This window comes from Dreissena polymorpha, chromosome 1 (assembly GCF_020536995.1).
Source record: "Dreissena polymorpha isolate Duluth1 chromosome 1, UMN_Dpol_1.0, whole genome shotgun sequence".
In the NCBI taxonomy this organism is placed as follows: domain Eukaryota; kingdom Metazoa; phylum Mollusca; class Bivalvia; order Myida; family Dreissenidae; genus Dreissena; species Dreissena polymorpha.
In genome coordinates, this window is record NC_068355.1 from 68,268,940 (window position 1) to 68,294,306 (window position 25,367).

The 25,367-nt window shown below is 35.9% G+C and overlaps 1 protein-coding gene across 4 annotated transcripts in view; it reads right to left on the minus strand.

The window, feature by feature from the left end:
• Positions 1-1,595: 1,595 nt before the first annotated feature.
• LOC127833770 (recombining binding protein suppressor of hairless-like) overlaps positions 1,596-25,367 on the minus strand; it is a 67,440-nt gene continuing 43,668 nt past the window's right edge. For all 4 annotated transcript variants that reach the window (XM_052359198.1, XM_052359220.1, XM_052359209.1 and 1 more), the window contains 10 exons: positions 22,378-22,404; positions 21,395-21,490; positions 17,611-17,776; positions 16,516-16,690; positions 14,840-14,977; positions 12,477-12,589; positions 8,496-8,636; positions 6,371-6,526; positions 5,503-5,688; positions 1,596-3,501 (listed from right to left, as the gene is read on the minus strand). In XM_052359198.1, coding sequence (XP_052215158.1) covers positions 3,295-3,501; positions 5,503-5,688; positions 6,371-6,526; positions 8,496-8,636; positions 12,477-12,589; positions 14,840-14,977; positions 16,516-16,690; positions 17,611-17,776; positions 21,395-21,490; positions 22,378-22,404 — 1,405 coding nt within the window. In that variant the 3' untranslated portion in view covers positions 1,596-3,294. The remainder of the gene's footprint in view (positions 3,502-5,502; positions 5,689-6,370; positions 6,527-8,495; positions 8,637-12,476; positions 12,590-14,839; positions 14,978-16,515; positions 16,691-17,610; positions 17,777-21,394; positions 21,491-22,377; positions 22,405-25,367) is intronic.

A 25,367-nucleotide genomic window follows, 5' to 3' on the forward strand; every position in this document is an offset into this window, starting at 1 on the left:
TATGTCCCTTGAGATATAACCTTCATATTTGGTATGCATGTGTATATGGACAAGGCCTTTCCATACGCAACAAACATTTTACCCCTGTGACCTTGACCTTAGGGTCCACATTTAGGTTTCGAAAAATGCTCATAGGTTTCAAAAAATGCTCATAACTTCTATGTTCCTTGAGATATAACCTTCATATTTGGTATGCATGTGTATATGGACGAGGCCTTTCCATATGCACAAACATTTTTACCCCTGTGACCTTGACCTTAGGGTCCGCGTTTAGGTTTCGAAATCTACGTTTAGGTTTCGAAAAATGCTCATAACTTCTATGTCCCTTGAGATATAACCTTCATTTTTGGTATGCATGTGTGTATGGACAAGGCCTTTTCATACGCACAAACATTTTTACCCCTGTGACCTTGACCTTGAACTTAGGGTCCGCGTTTAGGTTTGTATATCTGCTTTAAGGTTTCGAAAAATGCTCATAACTTCTATGTCCCTTGAGATATAACCTTCATATTTGGTATGCATGTGTATATGGACAATGCCTTTCCATACGCACACAAAAACTTACCCCTGTGACCTTGACCTTGAAGTTAGGGTCCGCGTTTAGGTTTTGAAATCTGCGTTTAGGTTTTGAACAAATGCTCATAACTTCTATGTCCTTGAGATATAACCTTCATATTTGGTATGCATGTGTATACGGACAAGGCCTTTCCATACGCACACAAGTTTTGACCTCTTTGACCTTGACCTTGAACTTAGGGTCCGCGTTTAGGTTTCGAAATCTGTGTTTAGGTTTCGAAAAAAGCTCATAACTTTTATCAAGCGTTTATAGGGGGCATAAGTCATCCTCTGGTGACAGCTCTTGTTTATACTGTAAATTGTGCAGTACTGTTGATGTTTGTGAACTCGCACGTTGGTGAATAGCATGGGAATACATTTTTACTTAAATGGATTTTGAAAGGATATTTTTTCCATATTATTCAAAAATAAGACATCAGTTCTCTTTTAGTTGGTGTTGTACTTAAATACTTTTAAAAGAATTAAGTTATTTTGCAAACATATTTAAAAAAGATAATAACCTCTATATATTCACAGAAATCTAACACAAAAATGGGACGTATTTTAAAATATATACATGTAGTTATTTAAACTAAAATCTAGAATCATTTTTAATATACAATTTTGTCAAGGCTATTATAATAATTATTTGATGGTTAAATTGATAATGCTTTGATGATGCTTAATTACTGATAAATTTCCAAAAGAAAATACATTATTTCATATTTTGTATAAATTGTTAAATTAAAAATAATGTATAAAACAATAAAAGTGTCAACATAAAAACAGCTTCTGTTTAGATTTTCCTGGACTACCTGTAAGCCTGGCCATAAGAAATGATTATAAAAGAAGCCGAAATTAAAGCAGACAAATCTTTTTGATTTATAGCAGCTGAAAACTTCAACATCAACTCATATGATAGTTTTCAACCAAAAATTCCTTCCATTTTGCTGGTATTTTTAGCTAGCTAGCTTTAAGCTAGTTTGTAGCTAGCAGGGGCTGGGCAGATGAACATGTGAGATTCATACAAAATCTACAGAATGAGGAAATACATTTATTGCAAATGAAGTGTTTAAAATCATACATTTATGTCAATATATACACCATGCACAGGCACTATAAAACTGAAACTACTGCTCTGTAATACAATGTCTTCATTTCACTGGCCAATAAAAAAGCAGAATAAACATCAATATGTCAGTTCAGTGTTATTTTATTATCAAGACGAACTGTGTGAAAATAATGGAATGAAATGCATAATAATTTAATAAAATATATTTTCATTGATGCTTCCGGGTAAAACTTAATTGATTAAATGTACATTCATACACTTACAGATAGGTCAAAATAAATATAAATACAAAACTTCAACATAAAAATAACATTTCTATCAATGGCTTCATTAACAATTACATAAACTAAAAAAAAGATTGTTACCTTCACAAAATCAAACATACATTGGAAATTTAAGGGGTGAAACGTTTCAGAATCTTACTAGAAAGCATGCAAAATTTCCTTCATACTTATCTTTAAACTATAATTATATAACTTATGAGATTAAATTGAACCATAGCAAGCCTTACTGATGAGAGTCCATATTTAAAATAAACATAATACATGTAATATGTTTTACAATTGTTTTGTTGTTTATCTTTTTAAGAATTTTTACCACTGAAATTCAATAACACAATCTATACCCTTCAACTCGGTAAAAAAAAGTATGGATAAGTGTATATATTACTTACCATGTTCAAGCCAGCTTGATAGTTGAAAAACATTGTTTCTGCTCAATGCCCTAAGAATCAAATGATTGTAAATCAATTGTGATCAAATTTTAGGTATGTTGAGCACACAAAAAAATGTTTTCAGAATGTGCTACCAAAGTAATTAAAGGCATGACATTTCAAAATTGGACATCATGAACAAACACTTGAGTGTCATCTTCAGATTATGGTATGATTAACTTATCAGAGCGCAGTTTAGGTATACAGAAGGATTAATTGTGAGACCTTTAAAGAGAAAAAAAACAATACAACTGAAGAATCTAGACCCTGATCCGCCTGTGTACATTCAGCTTTTGTGGGGATATCATGACAAACAGCTTTTTAGTCCAGCGTTCCTTTGATTTGCAACATTCATAATGAGTTATATCCTTCAAAAATGGGTATGATCCCATACACAGCCCGCGTGGCTCCAGTCCAGCGCATTCGTGCAGGCTTGTCAGTAGCTACCCTGCATGCTACATATGTATACGGATGAAGACGCATATCTAAAGCTACACTGTTTAGATATGGGTCGTGATCTGAGAAAACAGGGCATAATGAATGTGCGTAAAGTGTTGTCCCAGATTAGCCTGTGCAGTCCATACAGGCTAATCAGGGATGACACTTTCCGCCTAAATTGGATTTTTGCTAAGAAACTTCATTTAAACGAAAAATGTCATAAAAGCGGAAATTGTCGTCCCTGATTAGCCTTTGCAGATTGCACAGGCTAATCTGAGACGACACTTTATGCACATGCATTATTCCCAGTTTTCTCAGAACACGACTCCTTAGACCGACGTTTACATGACATGACTCAGATCATGATTTATGCCCAGAATACTGGTGATATTGGATTTGGCATGCATATGACATTTATATTGCATAATGGTTAGCGATAATGAATAACCGAGCATCAAACTGGATCCAAGTGTAGGCAAAATGTGTATCACAACCCACATGTACGAGAGCATGTCCTTCACAGGTCAATACGAGACACGGACGTTGTGTAAGTAGTTGCACTGGAGTTAGCACTATTGGGAATATCTGAAGAGCTGGAATCTTCTGGATCAAGCAGCATGTCAATATCTCTGCACCTTTGCCGTGGGCCAGGCTCAGGTGTATAAGTGAATGTAAGTCCGGTGGAATAAATAACACCATCATTTCGCACTAATAACACTGGAACCTGAAAATAATGTTTGATCTATTGAATAACAATTACATCAATATTGTAACTAATTTTTTAACAAATAACTATGATTTGTATTCACTTTATTTCCTATATTGATGTTAACATTATTACAAAAGAAACAGAAGAACAAGAGCTTTACTTATACTTTTGTACTGCTTTGATAGTGCAATGGACAATTCCTGTCAATCACGCGATCTCATGACTGCATTCAGACAAATTTAAGCACAATTTCTCAGAGCAGAGTAATTAAGTGAACAAATCTTGTTTATATCTTAAGAAATAGTGACCATCACTCAACGATCCACAATTGCAATCCCGGGCTAGTCTGCAAGGACACTGTCACAAAAATTACATCAAAATACCTCAATGAGGGGTTAATATAAAGTCTTAATGACTATAAAAATATGATCTGAGAACAGTGAATGAGAGAAATGAAATACAATTTCTAACATTATTTCATCATTTTTATTGAAGACCCATGATCAAGAGTTAACATTGAAGATGAAAATATTGTTGTATTTTCTTTTTTAAGTTAAAGCGGTTATATTGTGAAGTGGAGTGCAACCTTTTTACATAATTTGGCACCTAATGAAAATTGAAGTTATAATTTATAATGATTTATAAAACCTTACCATATGATGAAAACCTTTGATGTGCAACATATTTCTATCTTTAGCAATGGAAGAATTTGTGTGCACAACAATGTAGATTTTTCTCCATAGATTTAAGAATAATTAAGTTAAACATGCCAAATGGTGAAGAAATTTAGAAAATATGTCAAAATTACACATTTAAGAGCAACTTATTTAGTAAGGGGCAATAGCTTCAGTGGCCATTTTGTGCAAACAAGAGGAACCTTTAGAATAATATAGGCAGAATAATACAGCGCCAAATTGATTACAACTCAAACCATTTTGAAAATATGATAGACATTCAAACAATAGACGCAAATTTTGAAAGACAAAGTGTATCCCCCACCCTAAAGTTTTACCACAAACATTTCATTTCAATAACCAAATTAATCTGTCCACAGTAGCAAAGCTCATTATTATTTGATTTATGTTTTATACACATATACAAATGATGCACTTAAATATCCCACCTTTAACTGCAAACAACACCTGGGTAATGTTCAGTCCTCACGGTGACCAAAGCAGTGTGAAAATACACAGGGAAGCAATAGCCAAACATTTGACAGTGGGCAAATTAACCCATTTATTCCTAGCATCTAGAAAAAAGGCCTTGGCAAACAGCATAGACCCAGATGAGATGCCACATGATGCGGCGTCTCATCTGGGTCTGCGCTATTTGCTTAAAGGAATTTCTGTAAGAAATATTCTAAATATTGAAATAAATATAATAGACATTCCTAATTTTGGAAATAAATTGATCCAATTTAGAAGGATGGCAGAGTCCACTAGGCATAAATGGGTTTAAGACAGACAGGTTGGAGAGATCATCAAGTCAAGCAAAATACGTAACGCATAACCAAATGACTCCCACAGTTGCATAATGTAACAAGAGCACCGAATAGCGGGTGCCAACAATCTGCTGCAGGTGCAGTTTTGAATAAATGAAAGCTTGTCAGATTTATTTTTTTGGAGGTCACAGTGACTTTGACCTTTGACCTAGTGACCCAAAAATGGGTGGCGTGTATAACTCATCAAGGTGCAGTAACATATGAAGTTTCAAAGTTGAAGGTGGAAGCACTTTGATTTTAGAGCCAATGTTTAGGTTTTAGCCTGGCGCGGACAGCAGACGAGCTGGCTATGACAATACCTCGGGATTTCAATGAAAACAGCTGAGCTAAAAATAGGTATTATAATAGTATATTCCAGAGAAGCCTGCCCATTCTCTGTTTGCTAAACAATCTTGCAAGGTTTCATAAGCTGATAAGCCAGCTTTGATTGCCGGAATATGCAGATAGGTCTGGACCTTAGCCGGTTGCATATGGCATGGACCCTTTTCTACTAATTGGCTCTTCAGTATCTTTACCTGAAGTGGCTGCCGGACCCACCGCCAGCTGGCCCTGAACGCAGAGATGTCCGGTACCACACACAGCATACCATCATCACAGCGAAACATGGTTTCTGCTGGGACCTCTCCAAACCAGACCCGAAGGGAAGGAGTAAAGTTCTCCCCCGTCAGATCCAACATGGCAACATCACCACCTCCATTCAACTGTCATCAAAAGATGTAAAATAGATTTAATTAATTGCGTGGTAAATTTTCCTTACAAAGTATTGACAAAATGAAAAAATTGCCGTGTCCATTTACATTTAATCTTCCAAAAATGTTGTCCTGTAACTCGATGAATTTGTAATCTGTTTATAAGTTATGCTTGAGAAATTATTATAAACCTACAACTACAAATTATAACCCTCATTTAATTATTCAACACTTTCAATAACATGATTTGTCTTACTAAATATTTTAATGTGTGTTTTGTGGCTGTGGAAGGTATTTGTTGTTAGTGTAAGGAACTTTTGTATTTGTTGTTTTTCAACAAACTTCCTTCAAAAGATGATTTATAATAACACAGCCCTTCAAGTATAAATATGTCGTGTTCTGAGAAAACTGTGCATAATACCTGTGCGTAAAGTGTCGTCCCAGATTAGCCTGTGCAGTCTGCACAGGCTAATCAGGGACAACACTTTCCGCCTCAACAAGATTTTCGGTAAGAAGAGACTTCCTTTAACCGAAAAATACCATAAAAACGGAAAGTGTCATCCCTGATAAGCCTGTGCGGACTGCACAGGCTAATCTGGGACGACACTTTACGCACATGCATTTAGCCCAATTTTCTCAGAACAAGACACAAATATAAATGACCACACTAGCCGTTGACACTCCCTCATGGTACCTGGAGGCTGCTGACCACAGGTACAGGGGTCACGGGCTGTTTGACAGGACCCATGCCCTCATAGAAGGTGTATTCAGCCTTGTCAGTACTGATAATTGTCCATGATGCTCCGTCATTGATCATTTCTTTGTTGGCTTCTTTGGGACACTGTGTTGCCTGCAGATATAGCACACCTTGTTAAGGGAAACTGTTGGACCAAACTTCCAAAAACTCAAGACACACTTTTAAGCTGATGAACTCCATATAAAAAGTATGACTTACTTCCCACTACAGTAATGGCTCTAAAAAAGTGTGTGCAATTGTAATGCTATGTAAGTGGTTTCATGGGTTTCGAATGCTTATGATTAGATTCAAATTTTATTAATATTAATTAAATGACAACCATATTTAAAGAATAATGATGTCTGTCATCATCAAAAGTTTTAGTCTTTAACATACAATTCACTTTGTCTTTTTGGAGAAACAACAGTACAAGAAACTTTGGAAATTGACAAAATGTGCCAAACTATTGCCAACAAGTCCCAACTCTCACCTAGTGCCACCAAGTCCCAACTGTCACCTGGTGCCACCAAGTCCCAACTGTCACCTGGTGCCACCAAGTCCCAACTGTCACCGGGTGCCACCAAGTCCAAACTGTCACCTGGTGCCACCAAGTCCCAACTGTCACCTGGTGCCACCAAGTCCCAACTCTCACCTGGTGCCACCAAGTCCCAACTCTCACCTGGCACAACCAAGTACCAACTATCACCTGGTACAACCAAGTACCAACTGTCACCTGGTGCCACCAAGTACCAACTCTCACCTGATACCACCAAGTCCCAACTCTCACCTGATGCCACCAAGTCCCAACTGTCACCTAGTGCCACCAAGTCCCAACTCTCACCTGGTGCCACCAAGTCCCAACTCTCACCTGGTGCCACCAAGTCCCAACTGTCACCTGGTGCCACCAAGTCCCAACTCTCACCTGGTGCCACCAAGTCCCAATTCTCACCTGGTACAACCAAGTACCAACTCTCACCTGGTGCCACCAAGTACCAACTCTCACCTGATACCACCAAGTCCCAACTCTCACCTGATGCCACCAAGTCCCAACTGTCACCTGGTGCCACCAAGTCCCAACTCTCACCTGGTGCCACAAAGTTCCAACTGTCACCTGGTGCCACCAAGTCCCAACTGTCACCTGGTGCCACCAAGTCCCAACTGTCACCTGGTGCCACCAAGTCCCAACTGTCACCTGGTGCCACCAAGTCCCAACTGTCACCTGGTGCCACCAAGTCCCAACTGTCACCTGATGCCACCAAGTCCCAACTCTCACCTGATTCCACCAAGTCCCAACTCTCACCTGGTGCCACCAAGTCCCAACTGTCACCTAGTGCCACCAAGTCCCAACTGTCACCTGGTGCCACCAAGTCCCAACTGTCACCTGGTGCCACCAAGTCCCAACTCTCACCTGGTGTCACCAAGTCCCAACTCTCACCTGGTGCCACCAAGTCCCAACTCTCACCTGGTGCCACCAAGTCCCAACTCTCACCTGGTGCCACCAAGTCCCAACTGTCACCTGGTGCCACCAAGTCCAAACTGTCACCTGGTGCCACCAAGTCCCAACTGTCACCTGGTGCCACCAAGTCCCAACTGTCACCTGGTGCCACCAAGTCCCAACTGTCACCTGGTGCCATTAAGTCCCAACTGTCATCTGGTGCCACCAAGTCCCAACTGGTACCTGGTGCCACCAAGTCCCAACTGTCACCTGATGCCACCAAGTCCCAACTGTCACCTGATGCCACCAAGTCCCAACTGTCACCTGGTGCCACCAAGTCCCAACTCTCACCTGGTGCCACCAAGTCCCAACTCTCACCTGGTGCCACCAAGTCCCAACTCTCACCTGGTGCCACCAAGTCCCAACTCTCACCTGGTGCCACCAAGTCCCAACTCTCACCTGATGCCACCAAGTCCCAACTCTCACCTGGTGCCACCAAGTCCCAACTCTCACCTGGTGCCACCAAGTCCCAACTCTCACCTGGTGCCACCAAGTCCCAACTGGCACCTGGTGCCACCAAGTCCCAACTCTCACCTGATGCCACCAAGTCCCAACTGTCACCTGGTGCCACCAATTGCCAACTCTTACCTGGAACTGAATGATTCTCTCCTGGGAAAGGCACAGGTACATCCTCTCTGTGTCTTTAAGATAGAAGGCACATTTATGGAGTTGGGACACTGGGTCGTCTGCATCCAGCACTGCCGTCTGCTTGTCCACCTTGCGGATCACCTGAAAATTTACACCAGGCCTTGATTTCTCAAATATTCTTAAGTCTGTTTTAACTGGACTAGCTTATGGTCATTTGTTTAAAACAGAACTGAGTGCAGAATACTTATCATGAAAATATCACCAGATTCTAGCAAAAATTGTATGTGAAATAAAGTATATTTTTTAAATACTATTTGGTACAACACAATAACTTCAATATAGTAATACATTTAAATTATTATAAAACCAAATTTAAGATTTTGTGTTCATATCCTTTAAATCGTTTACATGTCCTTCCTTTTACAAACATACAATAAATATCTAAGTATTTAGAGCAATGCAATCAGTTATGTTAATTTGACATAAAATCTTGGGAATGAAAATTTCCAAGACATGTTTGAGACCTGAGTAATATATCACAGTACATTGAATGAAAGCAATTAAACTGTTTCAATTTAAGTTGCCTTACATGACAATGGAACACATTTAACAAGGCAGTGCTAAGAGAATATATTATGAAAGATCATTAACCCATTTATGCCTAATGGACTCACCCATCCTTCTAAATTGGATCAAGTTATTTCCAAAATTGTGGATGTCTGGTATATTTATTTCTATTTTTAGAATATTTCTTACAGAAATTCCTTCAAGCAAACAGCGCAAACCCAGATGAGACGCCGCATTATGCGGCGTCTCATCTGGGTCTACGCTGTTTGCAATGTCCTATTTTCAGGACGCTAGGCATAAATGGGTTCATTTGTAATGCTAGTTATAACCCAGTGGGAACATATAATGAGTATAACACTATCACAACAGTAAAATATCCTATTGATATTTGTTCACAACTTTACTGTACATAAAAAACTTTGCATATTAAAGCATGTGGATATGTGATCTGGACCATTTGACGTAAATGAATTCACTGGGGAGAGCTATTTCATCTTTTGAGGTTTATTTCAACAAAACTTTGGTCAAATAATTTTATCAACTCAAAGGATCGAAGAAGAAAAAAACAATATTGTGACAATAGCATACTAAAGCGGAATAAGTAACTAGAGCTGTTATTGAACTTTTCTCATTTAAACAGTGACATGAATGAAATTGAGGAAAGATAAATTAAGTCCCAGGGGTCCCTTCAATAGATTTGTGTTTTAAATATGCAGTGATGATTGTCTATTAGAGGCATAATTGGGTTATTACAATGGACTGATGTTGACTCTTTTGTATGAATCTTATTGGGTCAAAATGACACAAGGAGGAAAATTTACTGTGCTCAAAAATTCATCAAATATATTTGCTTGTGCCAAAATGCAGGAATCTGTGCCTCTTGAATCCCGTGCGGATATTTCATTTAGAGAAATAAACATTACAAAACTAAGGACAAATAAACAATCATGTCAACTTTTTAGAAACCAGAACATACAAAACGTTTCAATTATGTCCTAAAAAAGTGTTTATTTTTCTAATGTGTTATTATTTTGTTTTTATAATAGATTTATTACAAACAAATTTAATCTATTTGAGTATTCCTGACTACAGTATAACATGTACCAAGAAATCTGTTTAAATTGTTGGGCATTGAGAACCGCCCACAAGGGAAAAAGGGACCGGAATGTTATTTGCAATCTGGTTGAAATCTGAGTAGAAACCATTTCAAGACAACCAGTATGGTGTGAGTTTAGACTTGTTAATCTCAGCTCATGCCCATAAGATATGAAATGATGAAATGATGAAATGCGTCAATCATTTCCTGATTATATACAAACATGAGAAAATGAAAAGGATAATTAAAATAATTAAATGCTTGAATTTATTCTGCAGGAATTGTCCCAGGTTGAATCATCACGAAACAGAGGACAATTAAACAAGAGCTGTCAGAGGACAGCGCGCTCGACTATTCAAGTGCTTGACAGTATAACGTAGGCCATCATCCCAGACATGGGGAAATTGTTCATATTCAATAATTTATTAGACGATCTTTCAAAAATAAAAAAAGGAAAAAATCAAAATCAAAATTTGGGGGGGGGGTAGGGGGGGGTTGAGAGAGGGGTATAATGTGGGGTGTGGTCATTTATAAGATGATCTTTCAAAAATAAAAAAAGGGAAAAAATAAATTGAGGGGTGGAAGGTGGGAGGGGGCAGGGAATCTTGGGGGAGGGGGGGGGGGGCGTGGTGTATTGTTTGTGTGGAATCCATTGTGGTATTCAGGTAAGTGTTGTTTTGTCAAATCATTAACAACATCTGATCATAAATAAAGAAGTTACTGCAATTTAGGCAAAATGTTCAATTATCTAAGTATAAAAGGGGCCATAATTCCGTAAAAATGCTTGATATAGTTGTCTGCTTTTGTTTATAGATTGGGGTGATGTTGGTAAAGAAGTATGCAAAATATAAAAGCAATATGTCAAAGGACATAGGAAATATTTGGGGTAGCACGCAAACTTTAACATAGAATTATCAATAATATGCATATTCTTAGTATGAAAGGGGCAATAATTCTGTAAAAATGCTTGATACAGGTGTCTGCTCTTGTTTATAGGTTGGGGTCATGTTGGTAAACAAGTATGCAAAATATGAAAGCAATATGTCAAGGGACATTGAAAATACTTGGGGTAGTGCGCAAACTTTAACATTTGCTGCAAATTCTAAGTGGAAAAGGGGCCATAATTATAACAAAATGCTTGATAGAGTTGTCTGCTCTTGTTTATAGGTTGGGGTCATGTTGGTAAAGAAGTATGCAAAATATGAAAGCAATATGTCAAGGGACATTGAAAATATTTGGGGTAGTACGCAACTTAACATTTGCTGCATATTATAAGTGGAAAAGGGACCATAATTATATCAAAATGCTTGATAGAGTTGTCTGCTCTTGTTTATAGGTTGGGGTCATGTTCGTAAAGAAGTATGCAAAATATGAAAGCAATATGTCAAGGGACATTTAAAATATTTGGGGTAGTACGCAAACCTTAACATTTGCACGCCAACGCTAACGCCGACGCCGGGGTGAGTAGGATAGCTCCACTATATATATTTCATATATAATAATCGAGCTTAAAATAAAAAATGTCAGAAAAAACATTGCCTTTTGTTAATATTTATGCAAACAGAATCAGTAAACAAGACATGTGTATATAGGACAATGATGCCTTTGGACCTCTCTATGTCATCTTGATGTTTGAAATTGTAAACATAAAACCTTGCAAGTAAATCAAATGTACATGTGTAATACAATATTTCACTACTTCTTCTAATACAAACTAGCATTACTACAAAATGTAATGATTCGTTTTGAAATGTGAAATATTTTACACATGATTAAAAATATATACTAAAATTCTTAAATAACACAAGCAATTTCGTTGAATTGATATCCCCCGCCAATATGCTTCTGGACAAAAAAGTTGTGACCTTTGACCTCAATGTTAGACCTTGACCTTAGCCCCTAGGATTATGGGTGTTAAATGTGAAGCACACCCAGATGATTGAGAACAACTATGGCAAGTTTCATGGCTCTGGCTCATGTGTTAATGGAGATAAAGCACTAAACTTATATTAAAAAGCATTATTAAAAGATGCAAAGGGCCATTAATCCGTTATTAACAGATGGTGTACAATTCCATTTGGCGTGCATCATCTTCTTATCCATATATACACTCATACAAAGTTTCAATGAAATCTGCCAAAGCATATTCAAATCACTTTTATTATCAATTTCAAAGTATTTGTAAGCATAAAAACAACATTTATTTCCCAAATTTAGTCAAAAGAACATGATATTTCTAAGGAACCCTCCCCAAATCCCAAAATGTTAAAAAAAAAACTGTAGTATGAACCATAAAATAAAAGACTGAAATGGCGTACCAGTCTAGGAAGAGCCATTCCAGTGACCGAACAGACGAGTTTCACAGTGGAGCCGTAATGGATGTAGCCGTCCTTTACTGTGAACTCTTCACTCTCCGACTCATTGTCATCCACTAAAACAACAGGTAGGAGGTCAAGGCCGTATCTTGCAAAAGATCTTTAATTCACAATTTATAGAATTGTCAATATGAAAAATAAAAATACATGTGAAAGACATCAAGGAAACAAATATATATATGGTGAAATGAACTAATCATAGAGTTTGGGATTTAACATAAAAAAAAACTTCAAAAAATTGAGTTGCTATTTAAATTTTATATCCGATGTTTAGTAAGACTGTCGCCAGGTTTTAAGTTCCATAATGACAAACCTTGCTCTCACAAAAACATCAGTACTTAAAAAGGTTTTGAATCAGGAACCCTATAAAGACCATGTAATATCATTAGACAACTCATCCCACTGTAATGCAGGAACGTCAAGTTAACGAATGACTATTGGTATTCATTATGCCTGCAAGCCTCATTGATAATAAACACATGTAAATCATTTCATAGGAAAATGAGGGCGCTGTGCATAAAAAAATGTATTTAAATTAAAACTGCAAAAATTATGGGTGGTAATGAAACAATTAATAAAAGTGTTGGTATCCAAAGTTGTCTACCTTTTTGAGCATACTCCTATTGGCCATGTAGGCATGTAAGCCTACCTCTTAAGTATAATAATTATACATATACAATTTTTCTCACCTTTTGCCGACTCTGAGGCAGTTATTCGCACTTCGAGATAAACCACAGTAAATACATGTAAAATCGGGACTGGGGACACAATTTTATATCGACATATCGAATTATTCGACATAACGGAAATCGAGATAAGCAATGTTTATTTATATAGACAAAGAAGGGAAAAAAATGGGACATTGAGCTTACTTCGACATATCGAGAATATCGAGATATCCGATGTCGAGATAACGAGAGTGGACTGTACTAGTAATATAGTTATTCCTAGGATTCGTTCCTATCTTCAAACTGTGTTATATGTGTTTATGACTTAATGTTTCACATGATACCGTAACTAAAGAGTGTTGTGAGTGGTAAACAGAAAGGTAAAGCCTGTGCAGTCCATCTACAGGGCTTTATAATTGCAACAGACTAGAAACAGAATCACAAATCATCTTAATTGCAGTTGATTTCAGTTTGGAAAAATACACCTATCAAACCAAATGTGAATCATCAATATAGGCATGTTAACAGCTTCTTCAAATACATCAAATCAGCAATTTCCATTCACTTAAAGTAATGTTTTGTGATTTGCAATACATTAATATTATACACAGTCTATTACCAGTGGCTTGAGGGCACATGGACAAGCAAAAAAAATGCAAGCCAGTGTAACTATGAGCTAAAAGGCCGTCAGGAATGTACTCTCAAACATGTACTGACAGTCTTGTTGAAGATCTCAAATTCAAATGCATTCAGAGATCAAAACTTGTTATTTTCAAACATCATATATATTATTATTTTAATTATTTAATTAATTTCAATTCAATAATTCATCTGCAGTATTAAATAATTGTCAAAGTACATTTTGCATTCTTTCACCTGAACACCTTTCATGAATGAAAAGCACTCAATGTGCTAGAGGGACTTGTGCACAATATCAAAACTATGAAACAAGAGGGCCTGAAAGGCCCAAAGTCGCTCACCTGAGATAACAAGATATTATTGGGACAAATCTTTGACCAAATTTCATGAAGATCAGAAAGAAAATGTGACCTCTAAAGTGTTAACAAGGTTTTACTATAGCCATATAAGGAAAAATGCCCCGCCCCTTGGAAGCCATGTTTTTCAAGCAAACATAATTATTTTCGAACTCATCCAAGATATTATTGAGACCAATCTTCTGACCAAATTTCATGAGGATTGGACAATAAATGTGGCCATTAGTGTTAACAAGGTTTTACTAAAGTCACAAAGCCATATATGGAAAAATGCCCCGCCCCTGGTGGCCATGTTTTTAAAGCAACCAAAACCATTTTCAAACTCATCCAAGATATCATTGGGACAAATCTTCTGAACAAGTTTTATGATGATCGGAAAATAAATGTGACCTCTAGAGAGTTAACAAGGTTTTACTATAGCCATATAAGGAAAAATGCCGCCTTAAATTTTGGTTAAAACAATAAATATATAAATATAAAGCAAATTAAATACTTGTACTGAAAACAAACTTCAAGTCAACAAAAAATTTGAGGAACAGGAATTGAACTCATGGGAAACTACAGATTTAATAAAAATATACCCTTCTTACAATCACAGACCTTTCAATCAGAAAGATATAAAATACACAATAGCTACACTCACACAGATGTATTGTAAACGCTCCCCATTGTATGGAGCTGGCATGGAAGTTACCATCTTCCACGTGGAGGTACCGAGTACTCACAGTCTGTGAACGCAATCGGTTGAACAGAGCCACTTTTGTCCCTGAGGCTATACACACTGAAAAAGCAGACACAATAATAAGCGTATTTTTCTGGTTATAGGTAGCACCAGAATGTAAAAAGCTACTCATAATTGTACATATTTTTCTAATTGTGTGCGCATATAAGATTTATCGGTGTATACAACGCACATAAACTATCATGTAATATTCCCAAGTATGCATTCACAAAATATTGAATTCTCTTGTATGCTTGATATCAGATCAAGATGCCCAATCAAAGTGATTACTGACATTAACCCTTTGCATGCTGGGTAATTTGTCATCTGCAAAAATGTCGTCTGCTGAATTTCTAAAATAAGCATTTTCTTCGATTTTTTTTCAAAGAATACTATCAGAATAGCAAACAGTTTGGATCCAGATGAGATGCCATGTTCTGTGGCGTCTCATCTGGATCTAAACTGTTTGCAAAGGCCTTCAAAATTCGGTTCCCGCACTGAAAGGGTTAATTATGTTATCTCACAATTTGCATTGCTTTTTTATATTTATACAAATGTATTGATTAAAAAAATAATGACATTCAAAACATTTTAATACTGTTAATTATGGGGAAAAAAAAGCAGAGTTGCATTTACACATCTGAATCCCTTTTGTCAAAACACCGCAGTCTACACAGTAGATCAGTAGAGGAGCACAAGGTGTTTTCATAACGCCCAACACAAAATCAAGTTTTATCTGGATGCACTCTTTAATCAGCATACAGTACAATAACTGCTATAATAATAACTCAACAAAAATACAATAAATAACAATAAATATACAACATATTCGATATGAAATGTATTTATTGGTAATGTCAATTTCAAATTATTTGCCATCAAATTTTGTTAAAAAGAACAATGAAACTTTTAACAGAAATCGATAGATCTCAATTTATCTGCTCTTTAAAGTTTTTAAGGTGTTAAAAACAACACTATGCTGGCGAGTGATGTAATAAGAAGGCGACTAAATGATAAGTGATTGTCTATTATGGCAAAACAGACATTGAATTGCAACTTAATACAAACTTTAGGCATTAATGATCAAGGAATGTTTTTTCATGTCAAACAAAATCTGTAATTATGAATTGTTTGTGCATTGTATGAGATTGTTTGAAAGAAAATGCTGTTTGTGTGATAATCGCGCATGAATACATTTTTACAAGATTTTGGAGTCTTTTTTTTTAATGAGAATTTACAGTTATACTGTACATTCGGTTATGACAGCGAATCTGCTTATTATACTTGTTTTGACAACACTTCAATGACAAGTGACAATCTTTATTTTAAAATATATCCCAATAAATGTAAAACAAAAGTCAGATTTCATGAATGAACGAGATGCATGAGTAAACAACAATACTATCTTTCATAAAGTCATGAATTTAGTTTAAAAATAAGTATGAAATTAAATCGTAAATGCATTTAAGATGTTATTCTGTATTATTCAAAAAAGGTTAGTTTACGTTATTATGCCTAGTTATCGGCAATATTAAGCAGAGATGTCTTCTTTTACATGAGCAAATCACCTGAGGTATAATAATGTATAGTATACTCACAGTCCGCATTTTTCAAAGACTGCTTCTTTTTGGATGGTTTAGATATCACTTTAATCCTTTTGCTATTGAACACACCAATGTCTTGTCCATTTCCGTAAAACATTTTCACACTTAGCATAAAGTGCTTTCGCTTGTCAGAGTCTGATATAAACAATGTTTTAGCTGCACAGTAATTCTGAAAGAAAGGAAGCATCATCAACATTATGTTGTGTTGAGTTTTTTCAAACTGAAATTTGTTTTCAAAACAAAAGGAAACCTAAGAACATTTTTAAGACTCAAAGATTAAGATCAATATTAGTAAAAGTATTACAAACCTAACACCAATCTACAAACTCAATTTAATTGTCTTTAACAATTTGTTCCAGTTTAAAACAGGCCAAGTGTTGACAAATCTATATAAACATTAACCAATAGGGTGTGTTATGCATGTTCTTGAGTGTCAGCTAGAATGTTTCACTACAGGTATGTGAAGCCTTAAATCTACAAAACAACTAAACGTGGTTATTGTTCCTTTTTCACGCTACAATACTCTGATACGAGTGGTGTCATGAGAAAATTGGCATTTTGCCATATGTAGCCAGTAGCTTGAGACTAGCCTGTGCATGTGTGCTTGAGACTAGCCTGTGCATGTGTGCTTGAGACTAGCCTGTGCATGTGTGCTGTCTGGCTTAAAGCTACCCTATCCCTTTATGACATCAAATAACCCTTGCATGACTCCATAGCAGACAGAGTACACCCTGACCATAATGCACGCATACCTAGCCGTCTATTGAGATATGACATATGGCTATGACGTATGGCATAAAGCCCATGTTTGCAAGTACAGCTCATATCAGCATAACAGTAAGCTTAACCCTTTGCATGCTGGGAAATTTGTCGTCTGCTAAAATATTGTCTGCTAAATTTCTTGAAATAAGCCATTTTCTTTGATTTTTTTTTCAAAGAATACTATTAGAATAGCAAACAGTTTGAATCCTGATGAGATGCCACATTCTGTTGCATCTCATCTGGATCCAAACTGTTTGCAAAGGCCTTCAAAATTCCGTTCCAGCACTGAAAGAGTTAAGTCTCTATAAGCACCACACAGCCACCTACCCGCCCCTCCATGTTCAGCTGTACCATCTCCTGGTCGGAGTTCCCAATGCCCATGAACGCACACACCGTGGACTCCTGCTCTGATGCCCCGCCTCGTTCCATCTCCTCTTTCTTGCGCTTCCAGCCATTACCAAACAGGTAGATGCAGGGGGGTGGACAGAAAAACCTGGGAATCAACAACAAATATTGACAAAAAGGTAGATGCAGGGGGGGGGGGGCCAGAAAACCTGAGAATCAACAACAAATATTGACAAAAAGGTAAATGCAGGGGACAGAATAACCTTGGCATTAACAACAACCATTGCCAACCAGGTTGATACAGGGGGTGAACAGAAGAACCTGGGCATTAACAACAACCTTTGCATATAGGTTGAAGAGGAGTAGTGGATATGGTTTCTGCCATCAGTTTGATCCCCACTGCAGGAGCATTCTTTAGATTTCCCCCCAAAAAAGAACTGGTTCTAATCTCTGAAAACAGACTTGAGAGCCTTTCAAATAAGCCTAAGGCTTTCTATGCATCGAGCTAGATGAAATTAGAAATTAATAAAAACCATTGCCAAAACAGGGGAAATAGAAGGAAACAAGGAAATTAACATAAACCATTGCCAAGCAGTTAGAGGCAGGGGGAGGGGGGGGCGGGGGTAGACAAAAGAACCTTGGAAAGCTAATTATTGCAAAAAAGACATTTAAGTCAGGTTATGGAATATAACCATAAATGTTACTTCAACCTAATAATTATATTTCAGCAAATATAAAGAGTCCTTGTTCATGTGTTTTATTTACATTAGTTCACATGCTCGAAAGAAAGACGCAATAAAATTCTAGGTTAAATCTAGGACGCAATCAGTTCCACTTCCACAAGCATGTTTTTGCCAGACAAAAAAATATCTACTTAACAAGAGGGCCATGATGGCCATTGTGACTTCTATTGTCTACACAAGGTTTTTCTATTATTTGACTTTGTGACCTAGATTCTGACCCCAGATGACCCAAATACAATCCCAACCCAGATTTCATGAAGATTGGATGAAAACTGTGACCTCTATTGTCTATACAAGGTTTTTCTATCATTTGACCTAGTGACCTAGTTTTTTACCTACTGACCTAATGTTTGATCTCAGATAACCCAAATTCAAACCCAACCCAGATTTTATCAAGATAAACATTCTGACCAAATTTCATAATGATTGGATGAAAACTGTGACCTCTACTGTCTACACAAACAAATTGTTGACGGTTTTTCTATTATCCGACCTTGTGATTTAATTTTGACCTCAGATGACCCAAATAATATCCCAACCCAGATTTCATCAAGATAAACATTCTGACCAAATTTCATCAAGATTGGATGAAAACTGCGACCTCTATTGTCTACACAAGGTTTTTATATTATAATTTATTTGACCTAGTTTTTGACCTAGTGACCTAGTTTTTAACCCCCAGATGACCCAAATACTATCCCAACCCAGATTTTATCAAGATAAACATTCTGAGCAAAGTTCATAAAGATTGGATGAAAACTGTGACCTCTACTGTCTACACAACGTTTTTCTACTTTTTGACCTAGTTTTTGACCTAGTGACCTAGTTTTTGACCCCAGATGACCCAAATACAATCCCAACCCAGATTTTATCAAGATAAACATTCTGACCAAATTTCATAAAGATTGGATGAAAACTCTTACCTCTACTGTCTACACAAGGTTTCCTATTATTTGACCTAGTTTTTTACCTAGTGACCTAGTTTTTGACCCCAGATGACCCAAATACAATCCCAACCCAGATTTTATCAAGATAAACATTCTGACCAAATTTCATAAAGATTGGATGAAAACTGCAACCTCTATTGTCGACACAAGGTTTTTCTATTATTTGACCTATTATGTGACCTAGTTTTTGACCCCAGATGACCCAAATTCAATCCAAACCCAGATTTTATCAAGATAAACATTCTGACTAAATTTCATCAAGATTGGATAAAAACTGTGACCTCTACTGTCTACACAAACAAATTGTTGACGGACACACGCACGCAAGCACACACGCACATACGGACGACGGACATCACACGGTCTCATAAGCTCACCATGTCACTTCGTGACAGGTGAGCTAAAAATTAAGTAGCCCATTTTTAAGGTGTTAGTTATTTGTAACACTTTTTGAAAGAAATGTGATATGGTATGTGCATGTTTTAAAAGTCAATTGCTAAAGAATGAAACAGGCAATATAATATTATAATTGTGCAAATATTAGATAGATTACTCACTATAGAACTGTTGAATATAAAACGTAAATTCAAATTGCTTATGCTGAACTAATGGATTAACTTATGGACTATGTTGTATCATAAAACTTGTATTTGTTAATATAACTGCCTAATTCAAATCATTCTTGACAGTGAAATTAATGTCAATAAACTTCAATTATTGTTTTATGTCCATAAGTTAGCAACTGACCATTTGGTAAAAATGTTTTGTTGTTGCCGTTTTTTAAAGTGGTTGGGGTAAAGCCCAGGTCTCATTCAGTTATGACAAAAGATAAACTGAGCCAAAAATTGTTTCTAAGGAAGAAGTCCTTGACTCCATGTTTTTAAATTCTAGCGGACTTTGTACACCAAAAATTGTTTTACCCAGTAAAATAGGCACAAAAAAGAAATTGTTACCATTTTCAACAAATGACTTCAGTATTGAATTCATGCATAGCATGTTTAACATACATATGAGTCGCCTTCAGGGAAACTGGGCTTAATGCATGAGCGTAAAGTGTTGACGTTAAAGTTAGCACAGGCTAATCAGGGACGACGCTTTCCGCCTTAACTGGATTTTCGTGTAGAAGAGACTTCCTTTAAACGAAAAATACCATCAACACTGTATTATGTGAATTGGGAATAAGACATCAAACTGGGAATGGACATCATTTTGGTGATTTTCTCAAACAAAACTATTCATTTCATGATCTACATATATTTTTGTAATATATTATCTATAATTTAAGCTTAATAAGAAATTTTCCATGACTTTTTCATTAACAGTGATTAAATTTTTATCATTTGAAGTGCATTTTTAAACCGTGTCCATGCCCCGGCATAGACACTGTTTCATTTCATGAGGATTTTTTTTAAAATAAATAAAAAATCCAGTTTTGTAGTAAAATCAATTTAAATGATGCTGATATATATGCAAGTATATGTTTTAATTATAATTTGTAAAACTAGATAAATACAACATATAAAACTGCATATTATGCACTTTTGATAAAACACAATTTATTCCCAAATTGATGTCTTATTCCCAATTCACATAATACAGTGTTCATAAAAGAGTAAAGTGTCGTCCCTGATTAGCCTGTGCGGACTGCACAGGCTAATCTGGGACAACACTTTACGCACATGCCCAGTTTTCTCCGAACGGGACTCAAATATCAACTAACTCTGTTTCCATTTCCTCCTATAGTACATGTATTACAAAAGTCACATATACAAGACTGCAAATCACAGTGAATACAAGTTAACCCTTTGAGCGCTGGAACCGGATTTTGAAGGCCTTTGCAAACAGTTTGGATCCAGATGAGACGCCACAGAACGTGGCGTCTCATCCGGATCCAAACTGTTTGCTATTCTGATAGTATTCTTTGAATAAAATCAAGGCAAATGCTAATTTTAGAAATTTAGCAGACAACATTTTAGCAGACGACAAATTTCCCAGCATGCAAAGGGTTAACGTTGAAATTGAATTGATATAACAGAATGAGCAGGACTCTGTTTTCCTTCAAAAATGTTCACAAACCTTTTTTCATTGCCGTATGACTTTTGTGCAACTTTGGCATGCAGTATCACAAGAATCTGATCACCTCTGTCTTTCAAGTACTTCCTCATTGCTTCCCTGGAAGGGAGAGTCAAATAAAATTTTATTCCAGGTTAGTAATTATTGTGAATGCATAGATATAATAAAAAGGTTTGGGTGTTTTCCTGAAAAAATAGCTTTTTCATATTACCATAAACTAAATTAAATAATTAATGAAAAGAGCTTAGATTGACTTTGGTAATTTTACCTGTTAAATGCAAGTGTACATATTTAATTAAAAGCAAAAATCTGCAATAGCACTAGACAAATCTGTTACATTTATTTTCACTAGGTACCGTTTGTAATGGAATATTTTGAAGCAGATTTAGGACATTGTGATTTCTTTTTATATATACTCTGTCTTAACACAGGCATAAATCAATCAATATGATACCAAAAGTCTGACCCACAATTTATTTAACCCTTACAGTGCGGGAACCGAGTTGTGAAGGCCTTTGCAAACAGTTTGGATCCAGATGAGACGCCACAGAACGTGGCGTCTCATCTGGATCCAAACTGTTTGCTATTCTGATAGTATTCTTTGAAAAAAAATCGAAGAAAATGCTAATTTTAGAAATTCAGCCGACGACATTTTAGCAGAAGACAAATTACCCAGCATGCAAAGGGTTAAACAGTGCCACATTCTGAGTTGGAACAAGTCAGTACGTACATTTTTTATTATGATAATTATGCATTTTGGTAATTCATTTAAGTGTTATATTTCATGTGCCCTAAAGCATAAATAAACCATCAGTTAAGTAAGATTGTAAGCAAATACAATATTTGTGCAAATATTGCCATAACATATTGCAACATACAAATATACCTTTCCTTAACTATCTGAATTGTAATACATTAATAATGCACAGTGTCTGAATAACATCAAAGTTAACAAGTCAAGAATGTTACGTGCAAGTTTCACTTACCTTGTTAATCTTTGATCTTGATATTGTCTGTAAGAAAAAAAAGTCATAAGTACAGCTTTTGCATAATATATTTGTTAAACCCATCAATTATAGCACACCAAATTAGCATTAAGATCTTGAAAATAAAGATAACGCCATAGAGACAGCTTAAATCAGAGGTGATAGAACTTCAAGATTGCACAATCAAATTTGCAAAAGAGTAAATATAGGATTACAATTGAACTTGAAAATTACATTGTGCCCTGCACAATGAGGTATTTCTTTATACTTCTCTAGTCATTGATACATACAGTATGCCCCTTAATACACATTTTAATGATCCCTTATTGTTTGTATTAAATACATGTATAAAGGAATATTTATGCCTTTCATACCATCAAATAATTATCATAATTTGTTCTAAATATTACTGGTATATACCTTACTTGTAGACAAATTATTTTGTTCCTAAATTGTCTCTTTATTGAAAATAAATTTTCATAAATGCATATATGTTATCTATTTGTATTTAAGGCTAATTAATACCAATATATACTTTACAAATACTTAATTGGACACAAAACATTTTAAGCCGCTCTATTGGCAAACCCAGCTGCATGCAGTATTGTGCAAGTTAAGTCTGTTCAGTCCTCACAGGGACGACACTTCGACCCTCAATGGAATTTTTCATTTAAAGCAAGTTTAGTCTAGGAGGAACTGCAAAAGCTAATCTCGGACGATACTTTATGCACACATGATGAGCCCATTTCACAGAGCACATCTCATTATCAACAAAAAAATATTCTCTTAACCCTTTGCATGCTGGGAAATTTGTCGTCTGCTTAAATATCGTCTGCTGAATTTCTTAAATTAGCATTTTCTTTGATTTTTTTCAAAGAATACTATCAGAATAGCAAACAGTTTGGATCCTGATGAGACGCCACATTCTGTGGCGTCTCATCTGGATCCAAACTGTTTGCAAAGGCCTTCATAATTCGGTTCCAGCACTATAAGAGTTAAACAATTACCCTGGAAAGTTGGACACACCAAACCTGCAACTTCGGAACAGCCTTGATTCCTGCTCAGACATACAGCTGTCTGAACTAGCTGACACTTGATAGTTATGACCTTGAATTTCATAGTGGTCTTGGCTATGGTAACCGTTAGCAACAAATGAATAGCCTGAAGGGGTGCATTCTCCATTATCAAATAAGTCTTGTTCAAAATTTAGAATAGATTCATCCAAATCTAGCTCCAATCCATTCCTATAAGATGAGTATTCCAACATCCTGATCATTAACTGTATCAGATACACATCCAGAATATTTTTGTAATTAAAATAAATTGTTGTGATGGAAACCCCCAACAAAAGCACAAATTGTTCATACTAACTGAATGATATTTGCAAATCCTTAGCATGATAGTTGTCTATTTATAACAGTTTAGGATATTTGAATGCTGTTTTTGAAATTAATAAATTAATAACTCAAACTTTAACATTTGAATTATTGCATATCTTTTGTAGACACTAAAATATAAATATGCTCCTAACTATTTGGTCATTATATAGAGTCCTCATACATGAGTAGTTTATTAATTATGCAAATCAAGTCAGAGAGGCATGCAAACTACAACCATGGTACAGGAAATCAAGTCCCCGGTCTTGTGAGCACATTTCCGTATCATGGGCCAGTCAACTGAACCACAAATTTGCCTTAAAATGTGGACATGAAGTCGATTATTGCATTAATGGATAAATGGGATTTGAACCGTAGACTACCATGCCCATGGCATTACTCATGTTTTAATTTTAGAATAACAATTGATTATATATGTACTTGCTTCTTATAATTTTATTCAATTGTGTTGCTTTTTAAATGACCATCTCATTAAACAAATATAAGCAAATAATTTAGTTGGTATTAAATTTCTCGCTGGGGAAACAAATTAAGGTATTACTTAGGAAGTGAAAACATTTAAGCTTGTATGTGAATGTTAGTTTAAAAGTCATGTTTTGCTTATGTAAAATAACAAAGCAAACAACTATCATAACATTTTTAAACAAAACAAACTTATGAATTATATAACTTATTCTACATTTCCTAATTATTTTGTATTGTGTTAAGGTGCAAAGTTAATTGCTCCTATGTGAATACAATGTTAATGAACCATCTCGTATAAATTGTTGTTGACAAACTTCAATTGACACAGGATACATGCACAATATTTAAATTCAACACCTGTAACAAGAAAGCAAACTTGCCCAAAAAGTACCTGTTTGAAGGTCGGGGTAAAATTGATATAGGAAGGTTATTTAAATGTGCTGTAGAACGATGGAACAGAAATACAGTCAATCTTGTGGATGCGACCACTTGTATTAAGCGACCTTTGTCTTATGCAACCATTTTGAAATCCCACGGAGCGTTTGCGCTATATAATGATATTGTATTAAGCGACTTTTGTCTTACGCAACCAGCGACCGCTTATTTTTATGTATTTTGATGTCCGAATCTTGAATTGAGCGACCACTAGGAGGTAAAAGTGGTTAATCTATTGATCTTTCAGGGACAAATCCGTGTTAATTGTTTATCTAAGCCGATAAGATGTACTGTTACACCTCTGCTTTGTTTTCACACCAACCATTATGATTATGCTTTGTCTCGTTGACAGGTTCTGACCGGTATTGTTGTAGACTGCGTATCAATTTATTGAGTTGAAAAATAGATCCGAACGTATTACGCACAGTCTACAGCTTAAATAGTTTACTATGTGGAACGTTAAGAGACAACGCCGATTTTTCTCGAGTATAGATAACAGGTGCAGAAACAATGCACTGTACGCGACAAACATTTTCTGAGAAGTGCGGAAAATAAACAAATAAACTATTAATCGGCAACATCTGTCGAAATCCGTACATTACCAATGTGTAATAATGCTAATTAGTAGATATTTGTAAGCCAATCGCATTGTTATTTACTTAATAAATTTTCCAATCAGGTCTGTTTGTTTGT